The following is a 22,106-nucleotide window of genomic DNA, read 5'->3' as shown; positions in this document are numbered from 1 at the left end:
CAGCCACAGGTCAGAAAGGAAATGAATGCTGGAACACTGAGGATACCCTAGTTTCCTTAACCGAGACAGTGCCCCCTGTTGGAACAAACCGCTCAGTACCTTGAGCTCCCAGGGAGTTCCCAATAGATCCATGTGCAGGAACGTGGGTTCAAGAGTGGTTCTGGTGCAACACTGAATTATCAGTCAACGTGCACAGTGTAGAAAGGATTTTATTTCCAAGAGTGAGAAAAATGCTTCCAAAGTCACAATTGTAAAGCTGCTCATAAGTTATGTTTCAGAGATATCTGATAGATTGACAGACACACAAACACCCTACAAATACATTCATGGCTCTGAATTGTAAGGAGTAAAATTGGAATTCAGCACTACCACTCAGCTGAAAGCAGTATCTCTTGATCACAGGCACAGGAAGTTACACACACAAGTACTATTGGCAATGTGAGTTGTGTGCAGAACTCACTCTTCTGGAAATTTACCTAAAGAAGTCAGTCCAACAGTGCAAAGGTCATTTCTGACATGGCATGTTTCACCCTGCTGATCTGAGACGGAACACATGGGGAAACGTACAGAAGAATGTGACTTTCTTTTGCCTTTTACATACTTAATAAAATCGTCAAGTCTTCAGCTTATTACATTTTTTTAAATTTTACTCATTTCATTCCAGTAATTTCATTAGGTTATAGTTCTACATCTTTATTAAAAATAATCAAAATTTAAATGTTTCAATAAACCCAATTTTGGTTTTAAGTAGTAAAAGATGATTCAATGCAGATTAAGCAAAAATGAAAGTTAAAAGTATAATAGTATTAGAGTCTTTGAGAACCTTTTCTGAAAGATTCCCCAAACACACAGGAAATATTATAAGCGACTTGGAATTCTGCTTTTTAATTTATTGATTTTACAAAAACAAATTTAAACTATTCAATACATACATTTTAGGAGGCTGCTCTCACTAACCATTTTAGACATGTTTACATTAATATAAAGTCCTTTGAAATTTATGAATAGTAAGAGCCACCGGAGCAAGAAAAATGTAAGATACGACGCTAGTTAAAAAACACAAAGGTACTCCGTGTCAGGAAGAACCAAGCAATCACAGACAGAAGCCAATTTTAGTAAATTGCTTTCTTTTCCTTTATATTTGTGCTTCCAAGTCATCATATTGTTTCCAGAACAAAGTAAAAACAGTAGTTTTACTTTTTCTTTGTGACCTTCAGTAAAAAATGTACCAACTGATCAGAATCATAAAATACATCTGAATTATTATTATATAAACCTCAGAACTGACAAGGATAGAGAAGCTTGTATGTTACACTGAGTAAGCTAAGTTCCAGAATAATGAGATAAACCAGTGTCTGCGATTAAACGTGGAATGTGTGATATCGGGGGAGGAGGGGATATTTTGTTTTGCTTAAGAAGCTCAACTGAATACTGATGAGATAACTTGAGAACCCCAGTCATAGTGTGTGACAAAAACAAATTTACCCAAGAGTGTATGTTTTTGAACGGGACCATCTGATTTAGGAAGAGAAACAGAATCAGTCACATCCTGTGGTGGAAATTGATGGATTCAGCTTAAACAAAGAATAACCACAAGTTGACATAACAAATCTCCTTGCCACAGCTGGAGGTGGGGTTAAAGGAGACTATGCTCTCATCTATTCCTAAAGTTCCCTTCACATTTGTGCCAAGCATTGGAAGACATGTTGTATGATTCAATCCTCAAGAAACACTGGAAGCATCTACTATAACGATCTAACTACCTTAAACAGTTCTCCAGATTTTCAGCATGCTATGCAATGCAACGTTGTCATGAATAATAGCAGATGTCTGAGTGTGCAAAGATGTATGCTTAATATCTATTTCCCTATCTTTTTCTTGACGAGTTGGAACCTGATTCTCTTGTCATTTAGCCCTAGTGTAACTTAATTTTCTTCAGTGACGTTATTCCCGATACACACCATTGTCAGCATATGGAGCTTTAGATTTTGATTTTTTCACATCAGAGACTTTTGTCCCAAGAACATTAAGAGATGAATGCGTATTTCTCCAAATATTCTCCGTTCTATTAAGGACCATAAACAAAGACTGAGGATACACTAACTAAAGGAAGTACAACCAGACAGAAACTTAAAAAAAAAAAAGACACTCCCCTGCCCCCCCAAAAACCTTTGTTTTAAAGTTAGGATGATGGACAATTTCTCCTGATTTAGACACTATCATATTTCCTACAATCTCTATTACGCTCTGGAAATTCTTCATCGGGGAGGATTTTGTCCTTATGACAAAAGCATTATGTCCTTTGTCCATCAACACCTGGCCTGGATTATTCAAGTAACTAAAACAACCCACTTTTATTCATTCATTGCTTCAAGGCATCTGTAGTTGCCCAGCCAAGTATCAAAGAAAAAGATCTAATATAACACATGCCAACCTATGAAAAAGGAAAGCTTAATGCTCTATCTTACTTGCTAAGGAAACAGGAATCAAATGACAAGGGGCTAATGTGGTCAAATAAAGGCACATGCAAAACTCATCCTTCCAAAAACGAAACAAATGCCTACCCCAGAAAAATCTCCACTACAGTAGAACCTCAGAGTTACGAACTGACCAGTCAATCACACGCCTCATTTGGAACCGGAAGTGTGCAATCAGGCAGCAGCAGAGACAAAAATAAATAAATAAGTAAAAAGCGAGTACAGTACAGTACTGCGTTAAAACATACTACTAAAAAACAATAAAGGGAAAGCAGCATTTTTCTTCTGTATAGTAAAAGTTTCAAAGCTGTATTAAAATCAATGTTCGGTTGTAAACTTTTGAAAGATCAAAGTTTTGTTCAGAGTTATTAACAACCTCCATTCCTGAGGGGTTCGTAACTCTGAGGTTCTCCTGTACATAACTCCACCCCTTATTAGAGCACAGTTTTGCCCCAGTCTTGATGTCACAACTGGGTGGAGCGGGATAGAGGGAACCACAATGGGCAACACCTCTGTGTGCTCCCTGCATCATAAGCAGCAATCATTGGCCATCAGCATATTTCTATAATCAGACCTCAAATTTCCTCTGCAGCTTTGTGGGTCCCAGCTAATGAGAACACCTGGTGGTAGAGAAGGGACCAGTGGCCATCTCAAGCAGCAGTGGAAACATCGCCTTCACCTCAAACTTTGTCGTTCCCACCCACCAATGGTGTCACTCTTGGGAGGGGCTTGCCACAGCAGGGGCAACTCTCACCTCTCTCTCAGACCTCCTTTGTTAACATCATCAAGTATGTTCCGGTAGCCCTGGACATAATCAGGATCAGGCCTTTTTGTGATAGGTGCTGTAAACACCCACCCTCTCTCTTCACCGAAGAGCTCACTATCTAAGAATCCATTAGAACCCAATGATTCGTAATAGGAAAAAGTATTTGTGCTTCTTTTACATCAGTCCTGTGGTCATGCTGCATTTAGACTAGCCCTGCCTTCATACTGACCAATTCGTTATTAATATGATAAAGGAAGTCAAAATACAAATAGATTAGCTTAGTTGCGGTGTGTCTATTCAAAAGAGAGAGAAACTAAGTATGGTAATGTGTAATTTATTGTCTGGCTGATGTGTGGTTTGGGGATTTCAAGAGATAAGAACAGAGCAAAATGGTTCATCAGCAGGTCAGCAATCTCCCCTCCCCCCGAATTCCCTTGTGAAAGACATTGCTATCCATGGTAAATTATTTTTATTACAAAGTTAGAGCACTTCTCCTGTAAAGATGGCAGGAGCAATGAGTCCAGACCAGAATAGGCAGGGGACACACACTCTTTTGGGCATCACCCAACAGTTGCAAGTCCCAAGGGTCCTTGCTACCCAGCTAAATGGGGGAGGAAGAGTAGGATCTCTCAGGAGCACAACCAGACTGCAGGGGCAAAATCTCCTCCCTCTGATAGAAGCATCTTTCACAGGGCTTTGAACATGAGTGATATTTACCTTGAGCTCCTCCTGCACAATCTTTCACTGCTGGCCCTTTAAATGCAGGATGACAGAATGCAATTAAAAAAAGCATGGAGGGTCCACCAAGCAGTGGCCATGAAGGAGTGGCCACTGTGCTAGGAGGAGAACCGGCAGAGGACATTGTCATAGCAGCCAAAGAAGGATGAGGTGTAGTGAAAGAGGGTACGATTGACAATGCCAGATTAGCAGAGAGACCAAGGATGAGGAGGATGGAGTAGCGGCCTTAAGATTTGTCCAAGAAGGGACTGCGAGAAACCTAGATGAGAGCAGTTTCAGTGGAGTGAAGTGGGTGAGGATCCAGAATGCCACTGTAGGAGATGAACTTGAGCCAGAAAAGGCAGTGAAGGAAAGAAGAAAGACGGGACAATAACTGGAGAGGCAGCCGTTGCTTAGGAATGGGGCTTTTTGATGATAGGGGAGAGCAGAGCATGGGGAGGAGCCAGAGGACAGGGAGCACTTCTCTTTGTTTCATTGTTCTAAGTCTCTAGTCGTTTGGTTATACACACAAATGGGAACTAGACTGAAACCACTTTCACCTTTGACCTAACAAGGGATTTGGAGCGAGTAGGAAAGGCCAGTGCAAGAAACATACAGTGCATAAGAATGGTGTCATCTTAAGAAGCAGACCTAAAGGGTTAAGTCAGCTTTGTAATATTATTTGTACTCTACTTTCCTTTGCTTATTATTACTTTCAAACCATAATCAACTTATTGTCACATCACTGAGCGATGGAAACCTTGCCAGCTACTTCAAAAATTGACAAGGTTTCTGTTGCATGGAACAATCCCAAAAGACATTTCCCCTCATTTTAATATAAAATCCTGTCAGATCCACACAGCTGAATAGGTGGAAAACGTTTAAGGAATATGCAGCTGTAATAGTCCTCCCCCAACTAGTCAAGTTTGGAATAAAAGACGATCAAAAAAACGTGAAGATCCAGCGCTAGATTAATGCAAATATCTGCCTGTTTGCCAGTGTACTTTTTGATTAAACTGGCATACATCAAGTACAATTAGAAAGGTTATTTATAACTAAGAAATACATAATTCTGCATTTTGATTAGGGTGACAATTACAGCCGACAGTTACTAATTAACATTAATCCTTTTGCGCTGGGAGTCAGAATTTCCTGGTATGATTTTCGTTGTCTGCAATGGACACAACAAAACTGCCATCACCAAGCAGCTGTCAATACCCTTTGGTGCAAGCAAGTGTTCTCTGTACTCATAACAAAAATAATAAACAGTCTCTGTTCATGTTTGAGATTAGATAACTTCAGGTATATGTACCTAATACCGTTTCACAATTAAGCTGGTGACGTTTATCTGGCCTGGGGATTTTAGCCACACTAATATACATTGCAGATGTGGAGTGGTCCTTCCCCTGTCTCCATCATTTTCAGAAGCAGCATGGTGGTGCAAATACTGAAGATGCAACTGATGATGCATATCAGTTTGCTACGGCAGCATATCTAAGATGTGGCAAAAATCAGTTCATTTTTTCCCTTTACCTATTAAACCAGGAACATTTTGGTTTTGAAAACAAATCTGACTTTCCAATGCCAACCTTCCAAAAGCGCTTGGTTCCTTTGCCTGATTTTTTAAAATTAACACCCTCCTAGTGTCCCCAAACATAATTTTACACCATACAAATTGTTGATCTAATCAGATTTTTCCATCTCTATGATTTGATAAAAGACAAAAACCGATTTTGTATGCATGCATTATCAAGAGGCAAGTTATCGGCATTACAATCTCAGCCATTGCCTTTTCAGGCAAATGCAACAGAAAATTCACTTATGGCCCCCTTTCCAACTGCTTTGAAACAGAAGTAGAGACATGGTCCAAATCTAGTCCAGGTCAGAATTTGTGTTTCAACACAGTTCATCCATTCCACAAGGCCCCTGAATAAAGAGTGTCAAGGTGCTTACCATTTGGGTCGGGATTGGTGTGGATACAAATAAATGAGATGGCAGAAAAGGAGCACTGCAAGCTCTAAGTAAAGTAAACCAGTGTTGTAATTTTCACATTTATTTTGTAAGCATGAAATAGATGGGTTATTTCTATATACAGAGGTGCCCAACTAAAATCAAGATAAGTGATATTAATGTCCTATGGCCAGTATTATTGAACCTCGAAAGCAATAAACTATGAGTCGATAAATATTACATTTGCAACATAGTTAACATTCTTCTACTGTCTCTGGCACTTATTACACATTGTAACCGCAAGTCTACAATACATTATTCATATTTGGGGTGTCACTGAGTGATGGATTGCTGTAAGAGAGGCTGTCCTTTAAATAAATCAACAAATAAAAATGCAAATGTTAACATTTTCAGCCACAACTTTTTCCATCTTGAATGGGGAATGAAAATTTCACATTATATCGACAGCCAGCAGAGAGAACAATTAACAGCCTACACTGTGAATAAGAGAGATTAATTTGCCAACGTCTGGTTTTATCACTCGCATATGCAACTATATTGGACTTTTCGTGCTGTTAGCTCTCCTTCGGGAACAGAGAAAACTTGTCTCCTATCATGTTCACCACCTCATTCACCGCCCCTCTCCACACCCCCTCTTAATTCCTTAAAATGTTTATATGTTGGGCATGGAGTGGAAGACTTTTTTTCTCCTTTTGAATCTTAAATTGTGTCTGATACCAGGAAAAAAACATTTCCTTTCCTTCAGAAGTTTTTGCTTCTACAAGATCTCTATAGAAGGAAGAACTTAGTACAGTATAACATTTTAAGAGCAGAAACGTATTTAGGCATCCGTGGCACTTGCATCTCAAAAGCAGCTATTGTATATGCAAAGTTAATGCTTTCTCACATCCGTGTTTTATTTATAAGTATTCAGTATAATGGATCGACTGGAGAGCATGCCAATGTGCGCTGTTAAAAATACTCTGTGCATTACATTTGACATCAAATATTAATTTGCTGCAACATCCCTGAATACTCATCTTCCTCATATGAGATGTGTTGGGCAATTGGGTAAGTAATTCTGTTTTTAAAATCCCCCCAAACACAAATTAACACAATATAATCTGTTGGTAAAATTCCAAAAGGCCTTTGTGGTCTAACTGATAATAGTATAGATGGGTTGTTATTTAATATACATGTTGCAGGAACTTTTAGACATTGAAATAAAAGTGATTTAAAAGGAACTCAACTCCAAAAACATACATTCAGTTAGCATTAAAGGCCTGATTTAAAGCTGCAGCTAGAAAATTTAGGATTAATACTAAAACTCCAGGTTATCACCCAATCTCTTAAATTCATCTGACTGTACCTAAACTCAGCAGAAATAATTTTACTTAGTTGCCGTGAGAGAGAAAGAGACTGCATTTCAGCAAAGTTCTCCGATTCTGTTCAAAACCTTCTAGCTTCTTTTTGGCTTTGACTGGTCGGCACAGTCTTCGGACTCACCAAGTCAGGCCCCGACACTGCATCTGCATGGGGAGACACCCCTGAGCCTTCACAGTGCCCCAAAGGCTTCAGTGGGGATCAGTGCAGATGAAGTCGTTTTCTGCATGGAGCCAGCTGCACAACTGGTGTGTCTGAGGAAAGTGTCTGACTTTATATTTTCACTTATAACCATTATATCTGTATTTTGCAACAGGCCATTTGTTTTGCTGAAATCAGAGGTCTGTTATATCCGAGCTGAGGCCTAGTTACTGTAAAACCTTCTTGAATCCCTTCACTTAGGCCTTGTCTACACTACAGTTTTGTCGACAGAAGTCAGCATGGAGAGCTCACAGTGCATCTTCCCAGCTGACCATGGCGGCTCCATGCAGAAAACGCTCTGCCGCTTGGAGCCCACCTGAGTTGCTGGATCTGCTGGCACTGTGGGAAGAGGCTGTGCAGTCCCAGTTCTGCTCCAGCCGTAAGAACTTCGATAGCTATAGTCAGATTTCTCATGGCATGTTGGATAAGGGCTATGAATGGGACACACATCAGTGCCGTGTGAAGATAGAGTAGCTCAGTTAGGCGTACCAGAAGGCAAGGGAGTCAAACCACCGCTCTGTGCTGGGCCAAAGATCTGCCGCTTCTATAAGGAGCTTGACACCGTCCTCAGCGGTGACTCCACCTCCACTGCCAAGAGCCCCGTGGATACTTTGGCGAGGCTGGAGACAATGGGCTCAACCCTGAGAATGAAATCATGGATGAGGAGGTTGAGTTGGAAGACTACGTAGAACACACGGCAGAGTCATCTGGTGGTACTGCGCATCAGGACCCTTTTTTTTAATTGCAGGACCACAAGTGCCCGCAATACCATAGAGAAGTACCCCTTTCTATTAATGTACTCTGTCGCAAGATGATAGCAGCCTTCAACTACATGAAGGGGGTTTCCAAAGAGGATGGAGCTCGGCTGTTCTCAGTGGCAGCAGATGACAGAACAAGGAGCAATAGTCTCAAGATGCAGTGGGGGAGGGCTAGGTTGGCTATTAGGAAAAACTATTTCACTAGGGGAGTTGTGAAGCACTGGAATGGGTTACCTAGGAAGGTGGTGGAATCTGCATCCTTAGATGTTTTTAAGGCCCGGCTTGACAAAGCCCTGGCTGGGATGATTTAGTTGGTGTTGGGTCCTGCTTTGAGCAGGGGGTTGGACTAGATGACCTCCTGAGGTCCCTTCCAACCCTAAATTTTTATGATTCTATGGGATGGAAAAAACTGCATCATGGGACATTGAACATGCACCCATGATGCACTGTGATCCATTCTGCCTTCCCACAACTCTTAGCTGCAGAAGGTGGTGAATAGCATAGTGGGATAACTACCCACAGTGCACTGTTCTCTCTGTTGATGCTAGAGCACCAACTGTGGATCTGCCCTGCCAACAGAAGGAGCATTGTGTGAATATGCACAAGCTATGTAATTATACCAGTTTTTGATTGTTGGTGTAACATGCATCAACAAAACTTGTGTAGTATAGACAACACCTTAGTGGGAAATGTAAAATTAGGATTGTGATATGAGGTTTAATAAAGGTCATAGTCTCTATTTCAAAGCTTCCTTCCCTACTGACATTTCCTTGTAGGTCACAGCCAAAAATACTGCCTTGCCTCTGGAAAACAAGAAGGGAGCGAGGGGGGTGAACAGATTCTGCAGTCACTCCTGGCCACCTAAGAGGATGATTCTCTATAGCAGGCAAAGAAATTATGCTCTTAGGACAGGAACAGGGTTCACTCTTCTTCGAATAAGGCTACTAGCCCCTTGTTAGAAGCCTGGTCTACACTAGGCATTTAAATCGGTTTTAGGAGCGTAAAACCGATTTAACGCCACAACCGTCCACACTAGGAGGCACCTTATATCGATTTTAATGGCTCTTTAAACCGGTTTCTGTACTCCTCCCTAACGAGAGGAGTAACGCTAGTATCGGTATTACCATATCGGATTAGGGTTAGTGTGGCCGCTGATCGACGGTATTGGCCTCCGGGCGGTATCCCACAGTGCACCAGTGACCGCTCTGGACAGCATTCTGAACTCGGATGCACTGGCCAGGTAGACAGGAAAAGCCCCGCGAACTTTTGAATATTTCCTGTTTGCCCAGCGTGGAGCTCCGATCAGCACGGGTGGTGATGCAGTCCGAAATCAAAATAAAAAAAGAGCTCCAGCATGGACCATGCGGATGTGATCGCTGTAAGGGCAGGCAAATCCGTTCTATCAGCGCTCCGTTACAGAAGATGAAATTCAGAATCATTTTTTAAAATTCTCGAGACAGACGCCATAGCAGGGGCTCAGCGCACTGCTGCGTGACAAGCGTAACGGAAAGCCAAAGAATCAAATGGACGCTCATGGACTGGAGGACTCAAGCTATCCCACAGTTCCTGCAGTCTCCGAAAAGTATTTGCATTCTTGGCTGAGCTCCAAATGCTTCTAGGGTCAAACACAGTGTCCGCGGTGGGTCAGGGCATAGCTCAGCAATTTACGCACCCCCCCACCCACCCCCAGAAGTGAAAGGGAAAACAATCCTCTCTTGACTCTTTTACATGTCACCCTATCTTTACTGAATGCTGCAGATAGACGCGATGCTGCAGCCGTCAACACCAACATTCTCACTCCCCCCCGCCATGGGTGGCTGATGGTGCAGTAAGACTGATACCCGTCCTCGTCATCAGCCTACTGGCACATGGGGCAGTGCAAAAGGGCTGGTAACCATGCCGACTAGCATCCGTCAGGTCGATCAAGGGCGCCTGGCCCTAATTTTTCCTGGTAGATGGTGCAGTATGGCTGGTAACCATCCTCATCATAGCAACAGGGGGCTGAGCTCCATCAGCCCCCACCCTTCATGTGTAAAGAAAAGATTCAATTGCCCCTGGACTAGCAGAGGGATGCTGGGCTCCTCTCCACATTCCTTACTGTCCTCTCTGGACTATCATAGCAGCTGGAAGCTGCCTTCCACTCATTTCTCACTAACAAGTCACTGTGTCTTATTCCTGCATTCTTTATGAATTCATCACACAAGTGGGGGTACAATGCTATGGTAGCCCAGGAAGGCTGGGGGAAGAACGGAATCAACAGGTGGGGTTGTTGCAGGAGCACCCCCTGTGAATAGCATACAGCTCATAATTTCTGTGGGATCTGACACAGAGCAGCTGTGCTCTCTGGCTCTATGATACAGTGGTTCTCTAGTACACTTGCCCATATTCTAGGCAGGACTGATTCTATTTTTAGATACCAAAAAGGAGGGATTGACTCAGGGAGTCATTCCCAATTTTGGCTTTTGCGCCCCTGGCTGATCGGCCAGGGGCACTTATGACAGCAGCAAATGGCACAGTGCAAAAGGACTGGTAACCATGACCATCTTATTACCCATTTATGGTATGGTAGATGGTGCAGTATGGCTAGTAACCATCTCTGCTGTCATGCAAAAGCAAAAGCATGCTTCTGTGTAGCGCTGCTGAATCGCCTCTGTGAGCGGCATCTATTACACATACGGTGACAGTCACAAAAGGCAAAACAGGCTCCATGATTGCCATGCTATGGCATCTGCCAGGGCAATCCAGGGAAAAAAGCCGCGAGATGCTTGTCTGCCGTTGCTTTCCCAGAGGAAGGAGTGACTGACGACATTTACCCAGAACCACCCGCGACAATGATTTTTGCCCCATCAGGCACTGGGATCTCAACCCGGAAGTTCCAAGGGGCGGGGGAGGCTGCGGGAACTATGGGATAGCTACGGAATAGCTACCCACAGTGCAACGCTCCAGAAATCGACACTAGCCTCAGACCGTGGACGCACACCACTGATTTAATGTGTTTAGTGTGGCCGCGCGCACTCGATTTTATAAAATCTGTTTTACAAAACCGGTTTATGCAAATTCGGAATAGTCCCGTAGTGTAGACGTACCCTGAACCTTGGTTATGGGTTTGCAATGAAAGCTGAGCCTGCATCAACCAGGGTTTAAAAACGTCAGGATATGCAAGGGAAAAGCTTCCCATACCTGCTGTGAACCAAACCTGGAGACATTTGCACAGATGTAGACATCTGACTTGCAAGTAGTTTAAATTTAACACACCAGGCTGTGCCATGGCAGGCATGCATGTGAGCTACTTTCCAATGTCAATATCTCAGCTACCGAAATAGGGTCCATCTAATACCCCTTAAAAGTAGCTTATTAATGTTCATTCTGGAAGACAAATCTTGGGCATCTAGAATTAAGACTACTAAGCATCTCAAAACACAACTCCTCTATTTCTAAAACCTACAGCCAGTTTTTGGCCCCAGGGGTGATTCAGGAGGTAGTACCACTCTGTCTTTCTCAGGGAAGGCAAATTTAACACCAAGGGAGGGCTCCACTGGAACACTGCCAAGAGAGGCTACAGAACCAGCACATCTTCTAGCCACCCTAGCCATGCCTGCTTATCCAACCAGCATCCCTCACTTTCTGTGCTAGCACCCTTGTGCCCCTCACTGGCAGGGGGGTTGCAGACACTTTCTAACACCTTGTTCCTGGTAGATTTTCTACTACTGCTGCTCTATGCCAGGATTTATGCTAGTTAGGGCTGGCATAAATCTGAACTGAATATAACCCCTATAAGTTTAAATAGTGAAAAATAATTAGATTACATCTACTGCAGATGAATTAAATATGTTCTTAGGCTCAGGCTTTGTACAGCAAGTTTCAGTCCCAAGAAAACTGTTGTAGTTAAACTTAATCTCCCAAATTGTGGATTATAAAAAACGTGCTGACAGACCCTTAACTTTAGTGGCACAAAAGAGCTATAATTCTCAGTATTGATTAATTTAGTGAGTTAAACTTGCAGTCTGAGCTTGTAATCATTCAGTGATAAATTCAGACTATGCATGCAGGTTTCTTGATGAAGAATAAGATCAGCTTTAGACCTTCACAGAAACACTTGTCCATTTACCATTTTCAATCAGAGAAGCCCATGAGTAAGGAAAAGCACAACATGGCTGTTTAACCCAGTCAGTTACACTTACACAGAGTACCAACACAGAGAGAGAAAAGGAAAGATCATCGAGAAGCCTGGAATTTGTCAGGTTTTTTTATTCCCTAATATGCGATTGACTAATCAGATTTATTTGACTGATCACTTCTGTATGTGACAATTTTTAATGTTATATCTCAATGATTATTTTATGCTCCCATGCGGTTAGTATGGGCCTTCTGTTTTTTTTAATCAGATTCCTTTTTCTGTATGACTTGATTTCTACAGTTACCTTATACCTTCTCCTCATTGCTTGTAGGGGAGTTTCAAACTTGTTTCTAAATTGTCACTAGAAAATACCCAACGATATCTCACAGACACTCATCATTAGACAATGCTGGCTTCTGAAGATAATGCTTTATTGCAGTTTTGTGCTTTTTTGTTTGTTTAAACATGTAGCTGTGGAAAACAGAACCCTTCTATCTACCTAGGTTTTATATCCTTCCAGAAATATCATCCTTTTTTTTTTTCTTTTAAATGTTGTTTATGTTATTGAATAAGTAGAAATTTGTAATATTAATAATGGTTTTTCACCTATTATATATCACAAGTTTCCTCAGAAGATAGAAATAAACTGCCAGCCTCTCCCAAGAATGTAGAGATGATATAGAACTTAGTCCATTTGGTTAAAAAAAATTATTAAACCCTGATTCAACTGCCAAGCCCTTTAGTTTCTTCAAGTAATTTGTAACTCTTCTTGTGAACTGTGTCCTACATTTTAGTCACCTGTGGCACAGAGCAATCAAACTAGTATTCTAGAACACTGTATAATCCTATATTACCATAGACTGATTCAACTAGTTTAACTAAAGATTCTGTTAACACAAAGTGTAAAGGCGAGGTGGTGTTGGTTTTTTTTTTTTTAAATACTCATGCCTAGAATTGTAATCCCTCAAAAAGGCAAAGTTGTTTTTCAGTCCAATAAGGGTAACAACAATTCTGCTTTCTTCTTTTTCTTTGGAATAAGAGTGATAATGCTGCTCTCCCAAAGCCTTTCTAGCTGACGTATAGTATCATCAGGAATTGCTGACTTAATGTGATTTTGTAGCTTGTCATTAAACATAAAATAACATTTGTACAAGATATTTAAAAGAAATGTCATTTGATAAAATATGGGGAAAAATATGAGGGGGAGGGGGATTAAAATCTTCAAGTGGATTTAAAACCGAACCAGGGTTAATGCCATCCCTTTAAACTATTTACAAATGTATTTAATGTGTCAGGATCTGGAATTTTCCATTCAAAATCTAAGTAAAATTTAAATGTTAGAACTTGGTATATTCCTGCTTTTCTTATTCTAACAAGCAATTTAAGGCTTACTATAAATGTCAAAGGACGTGGCAGTTTTTAGTTTATATTATCCAGCTTGCGTTAACATGAAATATCACAGAAACTCAGCCACTTCGCTGTATCTTGGGGAATATGATGGTTGCCTTTGCAGAATCTTAAACCAGAGATTACCCAGCATCTTACCGTGATGTGTCATGCTGGATTGGTGATGTGGCTGTGGTTACAAGCTCTTTTTTGCTGCCTGTCAGTACAGGAGATGTAGCTGCATCCTTTCTAGATCCTGACGCTGTCCCTGTGGAAAGGAGAAGAGGCAATCAAGCTGGGTATTACAGGCTCAAAAGTTTTGGACAGCTTCTTCACTGTTTGCATTATTACATAACACAAGGCCCAAAAGTTGTGCCACTCTACAGGGTACTGTATATACAGTGAGACTGCAACCAAAGGATTTGTTACCGGTTGACAGGTGCTGTGAATAGAATGCATTTTCAGGATCATGCTGAATTATAGTTTCATAATATACCATCCATTGCAGTCTGTATATTACTACCATGTTTCCAAAGTTTGACAGACTTGCATTGCCATCATGGCTTGGAATGTCCACCATACCAATTTTAGTTTAAAGCTGCAGCTCTCATGAGCTTCCACAAGAAGTTACATTTCCCTTGTCTTCTCTTTAAGTATCACCATATGAATATATGAATCCAAACCCCCAAAACTCTTGGTCTGTCCCTCTCTCCTTCCCTCCCAAAAATGTAATAACATTTTGCACTTAGCTTACTACAATGCCTTTCATTAGAGCACCACAAACAATGATTAACACCTCCCAGCACCCTTGTGAAGTTGGTAAGGATTACTGGTAAGGATGATTTCCAAATGGGCAAATTAAAGTTAAGTGACTTGTCTGAGGCTGCACAGAAAGTCGGTGGCAGAGCTAGGAATATACATGACAGGCTATTGGACTAGATGGGCCACTGGTCTAATCCAGTATGGCAATTCCTGTACATTCTGATTGCCAGTGCCCCCGCTCTCTGCTCTAAACACTGCCTAATCAAACATTAAATGTGTGACAACCAAGTGTCAGCAGAAATTAGAAGCTTGACTATTAAGTATCACCATTGTGCCTAAGTATTTTAGAGTTTTCTGAACAATGGGTAATACTACCTGTCATGTGTGCTGAAATCATAGTGAGAAATCAACGATGGATTTCGGCTAATACTGAATTTCCATCGTTTTCTGGATGCCAGTGAGACTCAACATTATTTGAAAATGTACTGAGGGTTCAAATACGCGCACGCACAGACAGACACAGACACATACACACATACACACACACAATCAAGTCCTATTGTAAGAACAACTGAATTAGTGTTTTGGTGGTGGCTTAAAAAAGAATAAAGTTCCTCCAGCTTCACTCTACTACACTGTGTGTTAGCACTGAGTGGCAAGAACAAACAGGTAATTACTGCTCAAGGAATTCTTAGAATTACCATGGCAATGCATGTTACCCAGGTGCCCCTAGCAACTTGGGACCACCATCCATGGCAAAAGGTGCATCCACAATAAAAGACTGGGGACCTCTTGCTTGCCCTTGTTGAATAAACCATATCCAGAAACAGGTTCACAGAGCAGTCTCTCTTCCTCTCTCTTATGCCTTTCTATCCCATGCTGAAATAGGGCCTTCATCACTGCCTTCCATCTTTGCTGGTCTACTGCTGCAGTCTTGGTGTCTTCCAATGTCATTCTGATAGCTTTCACTTTTGCTTCTACCGTGTGTTCCCATGTTGTCCTTAGTCTATCTCATAATTTCTTGTCCTGGTAATTCCAGCTCAATACCTGTCCTAGCCATCTCTATTTTTGTTCCATAATTTCCTGTCCTATCCGTTTCTGTTTCATCCTCTTCCAGAGTTCTTTGTGATTTCTTCTATCTGATATTAAAGATTTGTCTAAGGCAGCTATTTATGAAAACTTGGAGTTTAAATAGTACAGTCTTAATAAGCCTCCAAGTTTCAGCACCATATAGTAAGACTGACTGTACAATGGTGTTAAATATTCAAACTTCAATTTGGAGGGCAAGATTTCTATTTCTCTAGCTTGGCTTTAGAGCTACAAAGGCATGTCTGGTTTTCACGATTCTGGCTTTAATATCTCCAGCTGTTCCACCAAGATATGTCAAATATCAAACCTCTTCTATGTCAGTCCCAGAAAGCATTAAGACCGCAGAACAGGGGCATACAATGGACTTCCACACAGAAGTTAGAGAACTCTGACTTTGCAGATGGCACCAAGTAGCTATCCCATACCCATAGAGACATGCATGCTAAAACAAATGATCTCCAAGCCTATGCACAATTAGTAGGGTTGAAAAATCAAACACGAGAAAACAAATCATGTGAATCAACAGAGAAGAAAAACTTCACAGAATAGTGGCACAAGAGTATTAGATTTTGAGAAAATAACACTGAGGAAATAAAGAAACCCAATGAATGTGAGAGAAAGTATTAATATCTCAGTGTCGGAGAAGGCTGAAGCATTTTATTCTTACTGCATAACAAGGCATAGTGATGCCTGTAGTCAAACAGTTAAGAAATGATAAAGTACCTGCTCTTGACAACATTTCACCAGAACTGCTCAAGAAAGGAAGCTCGGATTTAATTCACTGGCTCCATAGTTCTCTTAAAAGTTTAGGAAACCTGCCACATTCCAGAATATTGGAAAAGGGGCTGCATCATTCCTTTTTTCAAAAAAAGGAGAGCAATCAGCTTGCTCAAATTAAAGGGGAATATCACCGCTGGCAGTCCCAGAGAAGGTGTTTATGATTATTCTACTGAACTGACTGAAATATTGTCTCAACCCCAAAATGAGAGACAACCAGTGCCGTTTCCATACAGGTCGATTTACAATCCATGCTATATACATTCTGTAGAATGTTACTGAAAAACTACTAGAGCGACAAGAGGAAGTTAACATTGCATTTATAGGCCTTTGCAGCTGCTTTTGGCTCCAATCAATCAATCAGGCCAGTGGATACTACTATGCCAGTTTGCAGTGCCTGAGGATTTAGTGTGCCTAGTGGAGGAACCGTATTGCGGTACACTTAGCTGTATGAGGTAAACAATTGTATTACAAACTGGTTTTCAGTAAAATCAGGAGTACACCAAGGAATGAGTTCTCCCACCTACTTTATTTAAGGTTGTAATAGACTGTCTGATGACAAAACTGATTGAGGCCAAAGTCGAACATTGAGATTTACAGATTCATCTCAAGTATACAGAAGACATTAACTTACTTGGAGAGACTACTGCCCAACTACAGCTAATGCTGGAAGAGCTCTTAAAAACTGCAGAATCTATGGGATTTAAGATCAATGGTGATAAAACCAAAGCTATACATACATACCTCCTATAAAATGGAAACCTATGACCTGCCAGCACTGCATGTAGATGGCAAGGACAGTGAATGGCTGAATAGCTTTATCTATCTGGGTAGCTGGTTGACAGCAGGAGGGTTTATATCCAAAGAAAATCTCAGGTTGGATCAGCCTCATATCAATGGCATTTCAGCACTTCAAAGCACATCTGCTTGGGCTGTGGGATGTCTGTGTGACAACTAAGATACAAGCATCCAAGGAGCAAGTGATGAGGACTGTTCTATGGGGCAGAAACATGGCCATTAAGAACAGCTGAGGAGAGGAAACTAAACAGATTTCAGTGTAAAACATTATGATGTATTAACATTTGGTTTGATTTAGTCACAAACAAGGAGAAGTTAAGACGATCCTGTCAAGTTACCGCCTTGCACCAGTTGAGAACAAGATGACTGAAATGGTGCACATCCAATGTGCAGAAGAAGATACGGTTTTACAGAAGGCTTATAGAGCTGAGGTCAAAGGAAGTGAAGCATGAGGCTGACCATGAATGAGGTTGGAAAATGCAGTTTTGAGGGATTTAGGAAGCCTACATCCTTCTGTATAGACTCTTGCCGAAGGAAGAAAACTTGCAAGGGACTGCTCAAGACGGAAGTCCATTCTACAAACCACTGTGGCTACATCAAAGCCATGTGAATCTGCTGCTACTGCTACATTCAAGGCATATTAGACTAATTGCACTGAAAAAGAAAAATACAGCAAATCAGAGGTCATTGTAGATGTGTGTGCTTGCCACATGCACCGGTGCTAGAAGTTTTTCCCTCAGTGCTATCCGTAGGGGACCGACTCTGGCGTACCTCTGGAGTGGCGCATGTATGCACTGGTATAAGGGGCATTTCTGGCTCCCCCCACCCTCAGTTCATTCTTGCTGGAAACTCCGACAGTGGGGAAGGAGGGCGGGTCATGGAACGGACATGAGCAACGCATCTCGAAGAACAACAGTTACGAAAAGGTAACTGTCTTTTCTTCTTCAAGTGCTTGCTCATGTCCATTCCATTGTAGGTGGCTCCCAAGCAGTACCACTAGAGGCAGGTAGGAGTTCATGGATGTGTCAATTGCAACACAGCTCTACCGAAGCCAGCGTCAACTCTGGCCTGCTGAGTGATGGAGTAATGGGTCGTGAACGTGTGTTCCGAAGACCACATCACGGCCCTGCAGATGTCCTGGGATAGGGACATGTGCTAGGAAGACAGCCAAAGATGCCTGAGGCCTAGTCGAGTGAGCCTTCACTACTGGTGGAGGAACAGCCTGCACCAACTTGTAACAAGTACGGATGCAGGTGATGATGCAATTCAAAATCCACTGAGAAGAACCTGGAAGGCCCTTCCTCCTATCAGTGATTGCAATAAAGAGCTGGGTCGATCTGCAGAAGGGCTTGGTGTGCTCCAGGTAGAATGACAGGGCACACCAGACATCCAGAGTATGCAGCCGCCTCTCCTCATTGGTCATGTGAGGCTTCAGATAGAACACCGGGAGGAAGATATCCTGGCTAACCTAGAAATGCGACACCACCTTAGGCAGGAAAGTCTGATGGGGCTGCAGCTGGACCTTGTCTTTGTAGAACACCGTGTATAGTGGCTCCGATGTGAGGGCTTTGATCTCAGATACATGCCTCGCTGAGGTAATTGCTACAAGGAATGCAACCTTCCATGACAGATGCGAAAGGGAACAAGAAGCCATGGGCTCCAAGGGGGAACCGATGAACCTGGAGAGGACTGGGTTGAGGTCCCATTGTTAGACCCGCAATAGAGGTTTTCCTATGGGATGGGGAGCAGGCAGATACTGGACACAGTGTTGGTATATAATACTTTAAATGCTCTTTATTGATTACAAAACAAACCTTACTTTACATTTACACCCCAAACATCTATACCAGAGCCCAAAGGTCAGAATGGTCCCAATGGCCTGTCGAGATTTCTTTTGATCATTAGATTATATGATGTGGGGAGCTGGCGAAAATCACATCTATATCTACATGGGGCTTTGGATTAATAAACTACTTTGATTTGCAGAAGTCAGTTCATTTACAGTTCATTTAGTTGCAGCATCGTTTTTTGCCTTTGTTTACTAGGCCTTTTACTCACAATTTTAAAGAGACAATTCTGGGCGGGCCACCATGATCCAAGGTGTGCCATTTCCTCCAATTCTTATACACTTTTATATTAGTCCAGCTGGTGTTGTTTCCTTTTCTGCTGATTTTCCGTATTTTTCTCAGAACATAACAAGATTGTTTTTGTATAAATAGTTCTAATAGTCCTTGACCTTAAGTTCTTGCTTTGGTTGCCAGCACGTATTTATGTCAAGCATGTGTCATTCATACCAGGCCTCAATGACCTATAACATTTAGATAATGTTTTCACCTCTTAGCTCAGAGATACATGGATATATGAATCATAATGTATATTGATATGTGTATATATATATCCCAACATTCCCCCTCTTGATACGATTAATTCCATTAATTACTGTATTACTTTATAATTTTGCAAGCAATTTAATTTTATATATCACTTGCTCCAAAACTTCTTCCTTTTTTATTTGGCAGTATAAACATAGCATAATAAAGATTAATAAAATTATTAATCCAAATAATATTACAATAGGATGTAGCATAAATATAGAAGAGCTGTGACACTAGGAGACCATTCTTTAAAAATATAATACCAATGAGAAATTGCCAATTTTTTTTAAAAAAATTAATATTTGGCCATTGTGGATTAAAATGTTTATTTTTTCTGTTTATTTATTTTGTCCCACAAACAATCGAATGTATTTTTTTTATTTATACCTTTATTCTAGAGGTGCTTTCATATATATATTTATGTACCCCTACATTTTTTCAAATATTTAAAAAACATAAAAGCCAAAAGCCATATTTATACCCTTTTTGAATTATGAGGATTCTTAATAGTGAATCCATGGCCATTATTCCGTAAGAATAATGTCTGATGCCTCTGGCTGTATTATTTTAAATACTTACACTAACCTTTTTATCTTTGCTCGAGCTCCGGTATTATTTTTTTCTTTCTAAAATATAATGCACACAACACAATTTTTTTTTACTACCCCACTCTCTACCTTTTTTCCTTTATTCTTTGCATTTTTTTGATTATTTATTAGCACATTTTCCATTTTACTTATTTATATCTACTTCCCTTAATTTCAAATACCTCCAAGCGATATTTCAAATTACATTTCCTTTTTTTCTGGGGCTTATTTTGATTATTCCACCTTCTACCTCCTGGGATGGGGTGTTTTGTCCTTTACCATGGCCGTTTTTTTTTTTTTTATGGTATTCTGATTTATAAACACTCTTATTTGAATACGTCATTGCTTTAATAAAAGGTACCTTTGGTTTTAATGCTTTTACCTGGCTTTCCCCTTCTATTATTTGTTGGCATACTGTCCAGTGCTCCAGTGCATCCATAACAGTTAACTTCTCATTCTGGGCTGTTTGGTTTACCAAATTAGTAGACATTGCTAATACATTTTTGTTCAATCCTTAAAATACATTATTTCAAAATTCCCTCTGATTTAAATCAACTGCCATCGAAGAATTAACTGTGACATGTCTGGTGACCTTCGCCTTGGGATTAGTCACCGGTTGTATTTTTTCAGTCAATAATTTTAATGTTATTTTTCTTAACAGGTAATTTCTGGGTGAATGTTCACGCTTTATGTAATCTGCACTGGATAACACATTTATGGGTCTTTGACCTACCTCTTTTTCTAACAGCATAATAAATCGTGGTATTAGTTGGTGTGCTTCTGGCTGCCTGTCCAAAGCATTTTTCGCTCGATCTACTGCCTGTCTAATCTCTCCAGTGGTAGCTGCCCTGATTAACCTATACATTTTACTTATATTTAAATTTTCTGTCCCTCCTAACTCTGCCCACCGTACTAGCCATGTAGCTAGTTTTTTTTATATTTACTGGGCCTAATGACTTTACCATCAACTGTAAGTCCGGCGAACTCGCAGGAATTATTTATATTTGCTCTGACTGTATTTTCCCTGCTGTCTTCTTAATGGTTGATCTTCATTCCATTACTGCTTACAGGCTTTTCTGACTTAGGCTTTCCTGGGCAGTTTCTAATTTTTTTTCTTAACTTAGTATAAAGTCCCTCTCGAGGCTGGTCAAATTCCCTTTACTCTTGACCTCCTCGCAGATCCTTTTCATACCAAATATTATTGGAATTCAAATAAATAAAAAAAAAACACAATTTTTTTTTTTGGACACAGCATCTGTATTTTTACTTTCTTTTTTAATGCTGATAGCTTTCTGGCACCAACTGTGAGAAATGCTCCCCATCTCTTCTTCCTTTTTCTTAGTTAAATTTTGAATTAACTGCTTCATTTTTATTACTTGATGGTCTAATTTATTTTTGTCTGCTTTAATCTTTTTTCAATCCATCATTCTTTTAAAAAAAAATGTATTTGTTTTAACGGAGTTTGCATTATCTGTGCCTGCCTCACTTCCCACTCCAAATTTTCCTGGCATGTTTTAAAATTCTCTTGTAATGTTTGTAACTTTCCACAGACCTCCCCGCTACATGCAATTGTCTTTTTTACAGCTTGCCACAACAGCCATACTACAGCCGTTTGCTTTTTACTGGCATTAGGCTTGTACAGCTGTACAGATTTCTTAAGCATGTTTTTTAAGATATCAAATATTACATCCGGTTCCACTGCACCTTCCATTCAAGGGCATGTCCCAAATGCAATAATCTCCTTTTCTAACAGAGAAGGGGCTTTAACTTTAGTCCATTGGGGTGCCTCTTTCACCCCTTGACTTGTCTTCTTAAACAGTGTTTTAAACATTATTATAACACCACCACATGGTATTGTTTCATGTGTTTTTTTTTCTCTCTTTTTTTTTTTTTACAAATTCTACAAATAAGGAGTTAGCCTTATTAGTCTTAAATACGGACTTTCCCAACACTATAAGACCCC

At 40.7% G+C, this 22,106-nt stretch overlaps 1 protein-coding gene across 3 annotated transcripts in view; it reads right to left on the bottom strand.

The window, feature by feature from the left end:
• Positions 1-22,106, bottom strand: part of KIAA1328 (KIAA1328 ortholog) — a 258,387-nt gene that overhangs the window by 19,352 nt on the left and 216,929 nt on the right. For all 3 annotated transcript variants that reach the window (XM_039543310.1, XM_039543309.1, XM_039543308.1), the window contains one exon: positions 13,915-14,023. In XM_039543310.1, coding sequence (XP_039399244.1) covers positions 13,915-14,023 — 109 coding nt within the window. The remainder of the gene's footprint in view (positions 1-13,914; positions 14,024-22,106) is intronic.

This window comes from Mauremys reevesii, linkage group 6 (genome assembly GCF_016161935.1).
Source record: "Mauremys reevesii isolate NIE-2019 linkage group 6, ASM1616193v1, whole genome shotgun sequence".
NCBI lineage: Eukaryota > Metazoa > Chordata > Testudines > Geoemydidae > Mauremys > Mauremys reevesii.
Note: the sequence above shows the minus strand (reverse complement) of the source record. Positions and strands in the feature narration are given on the sequence as shown.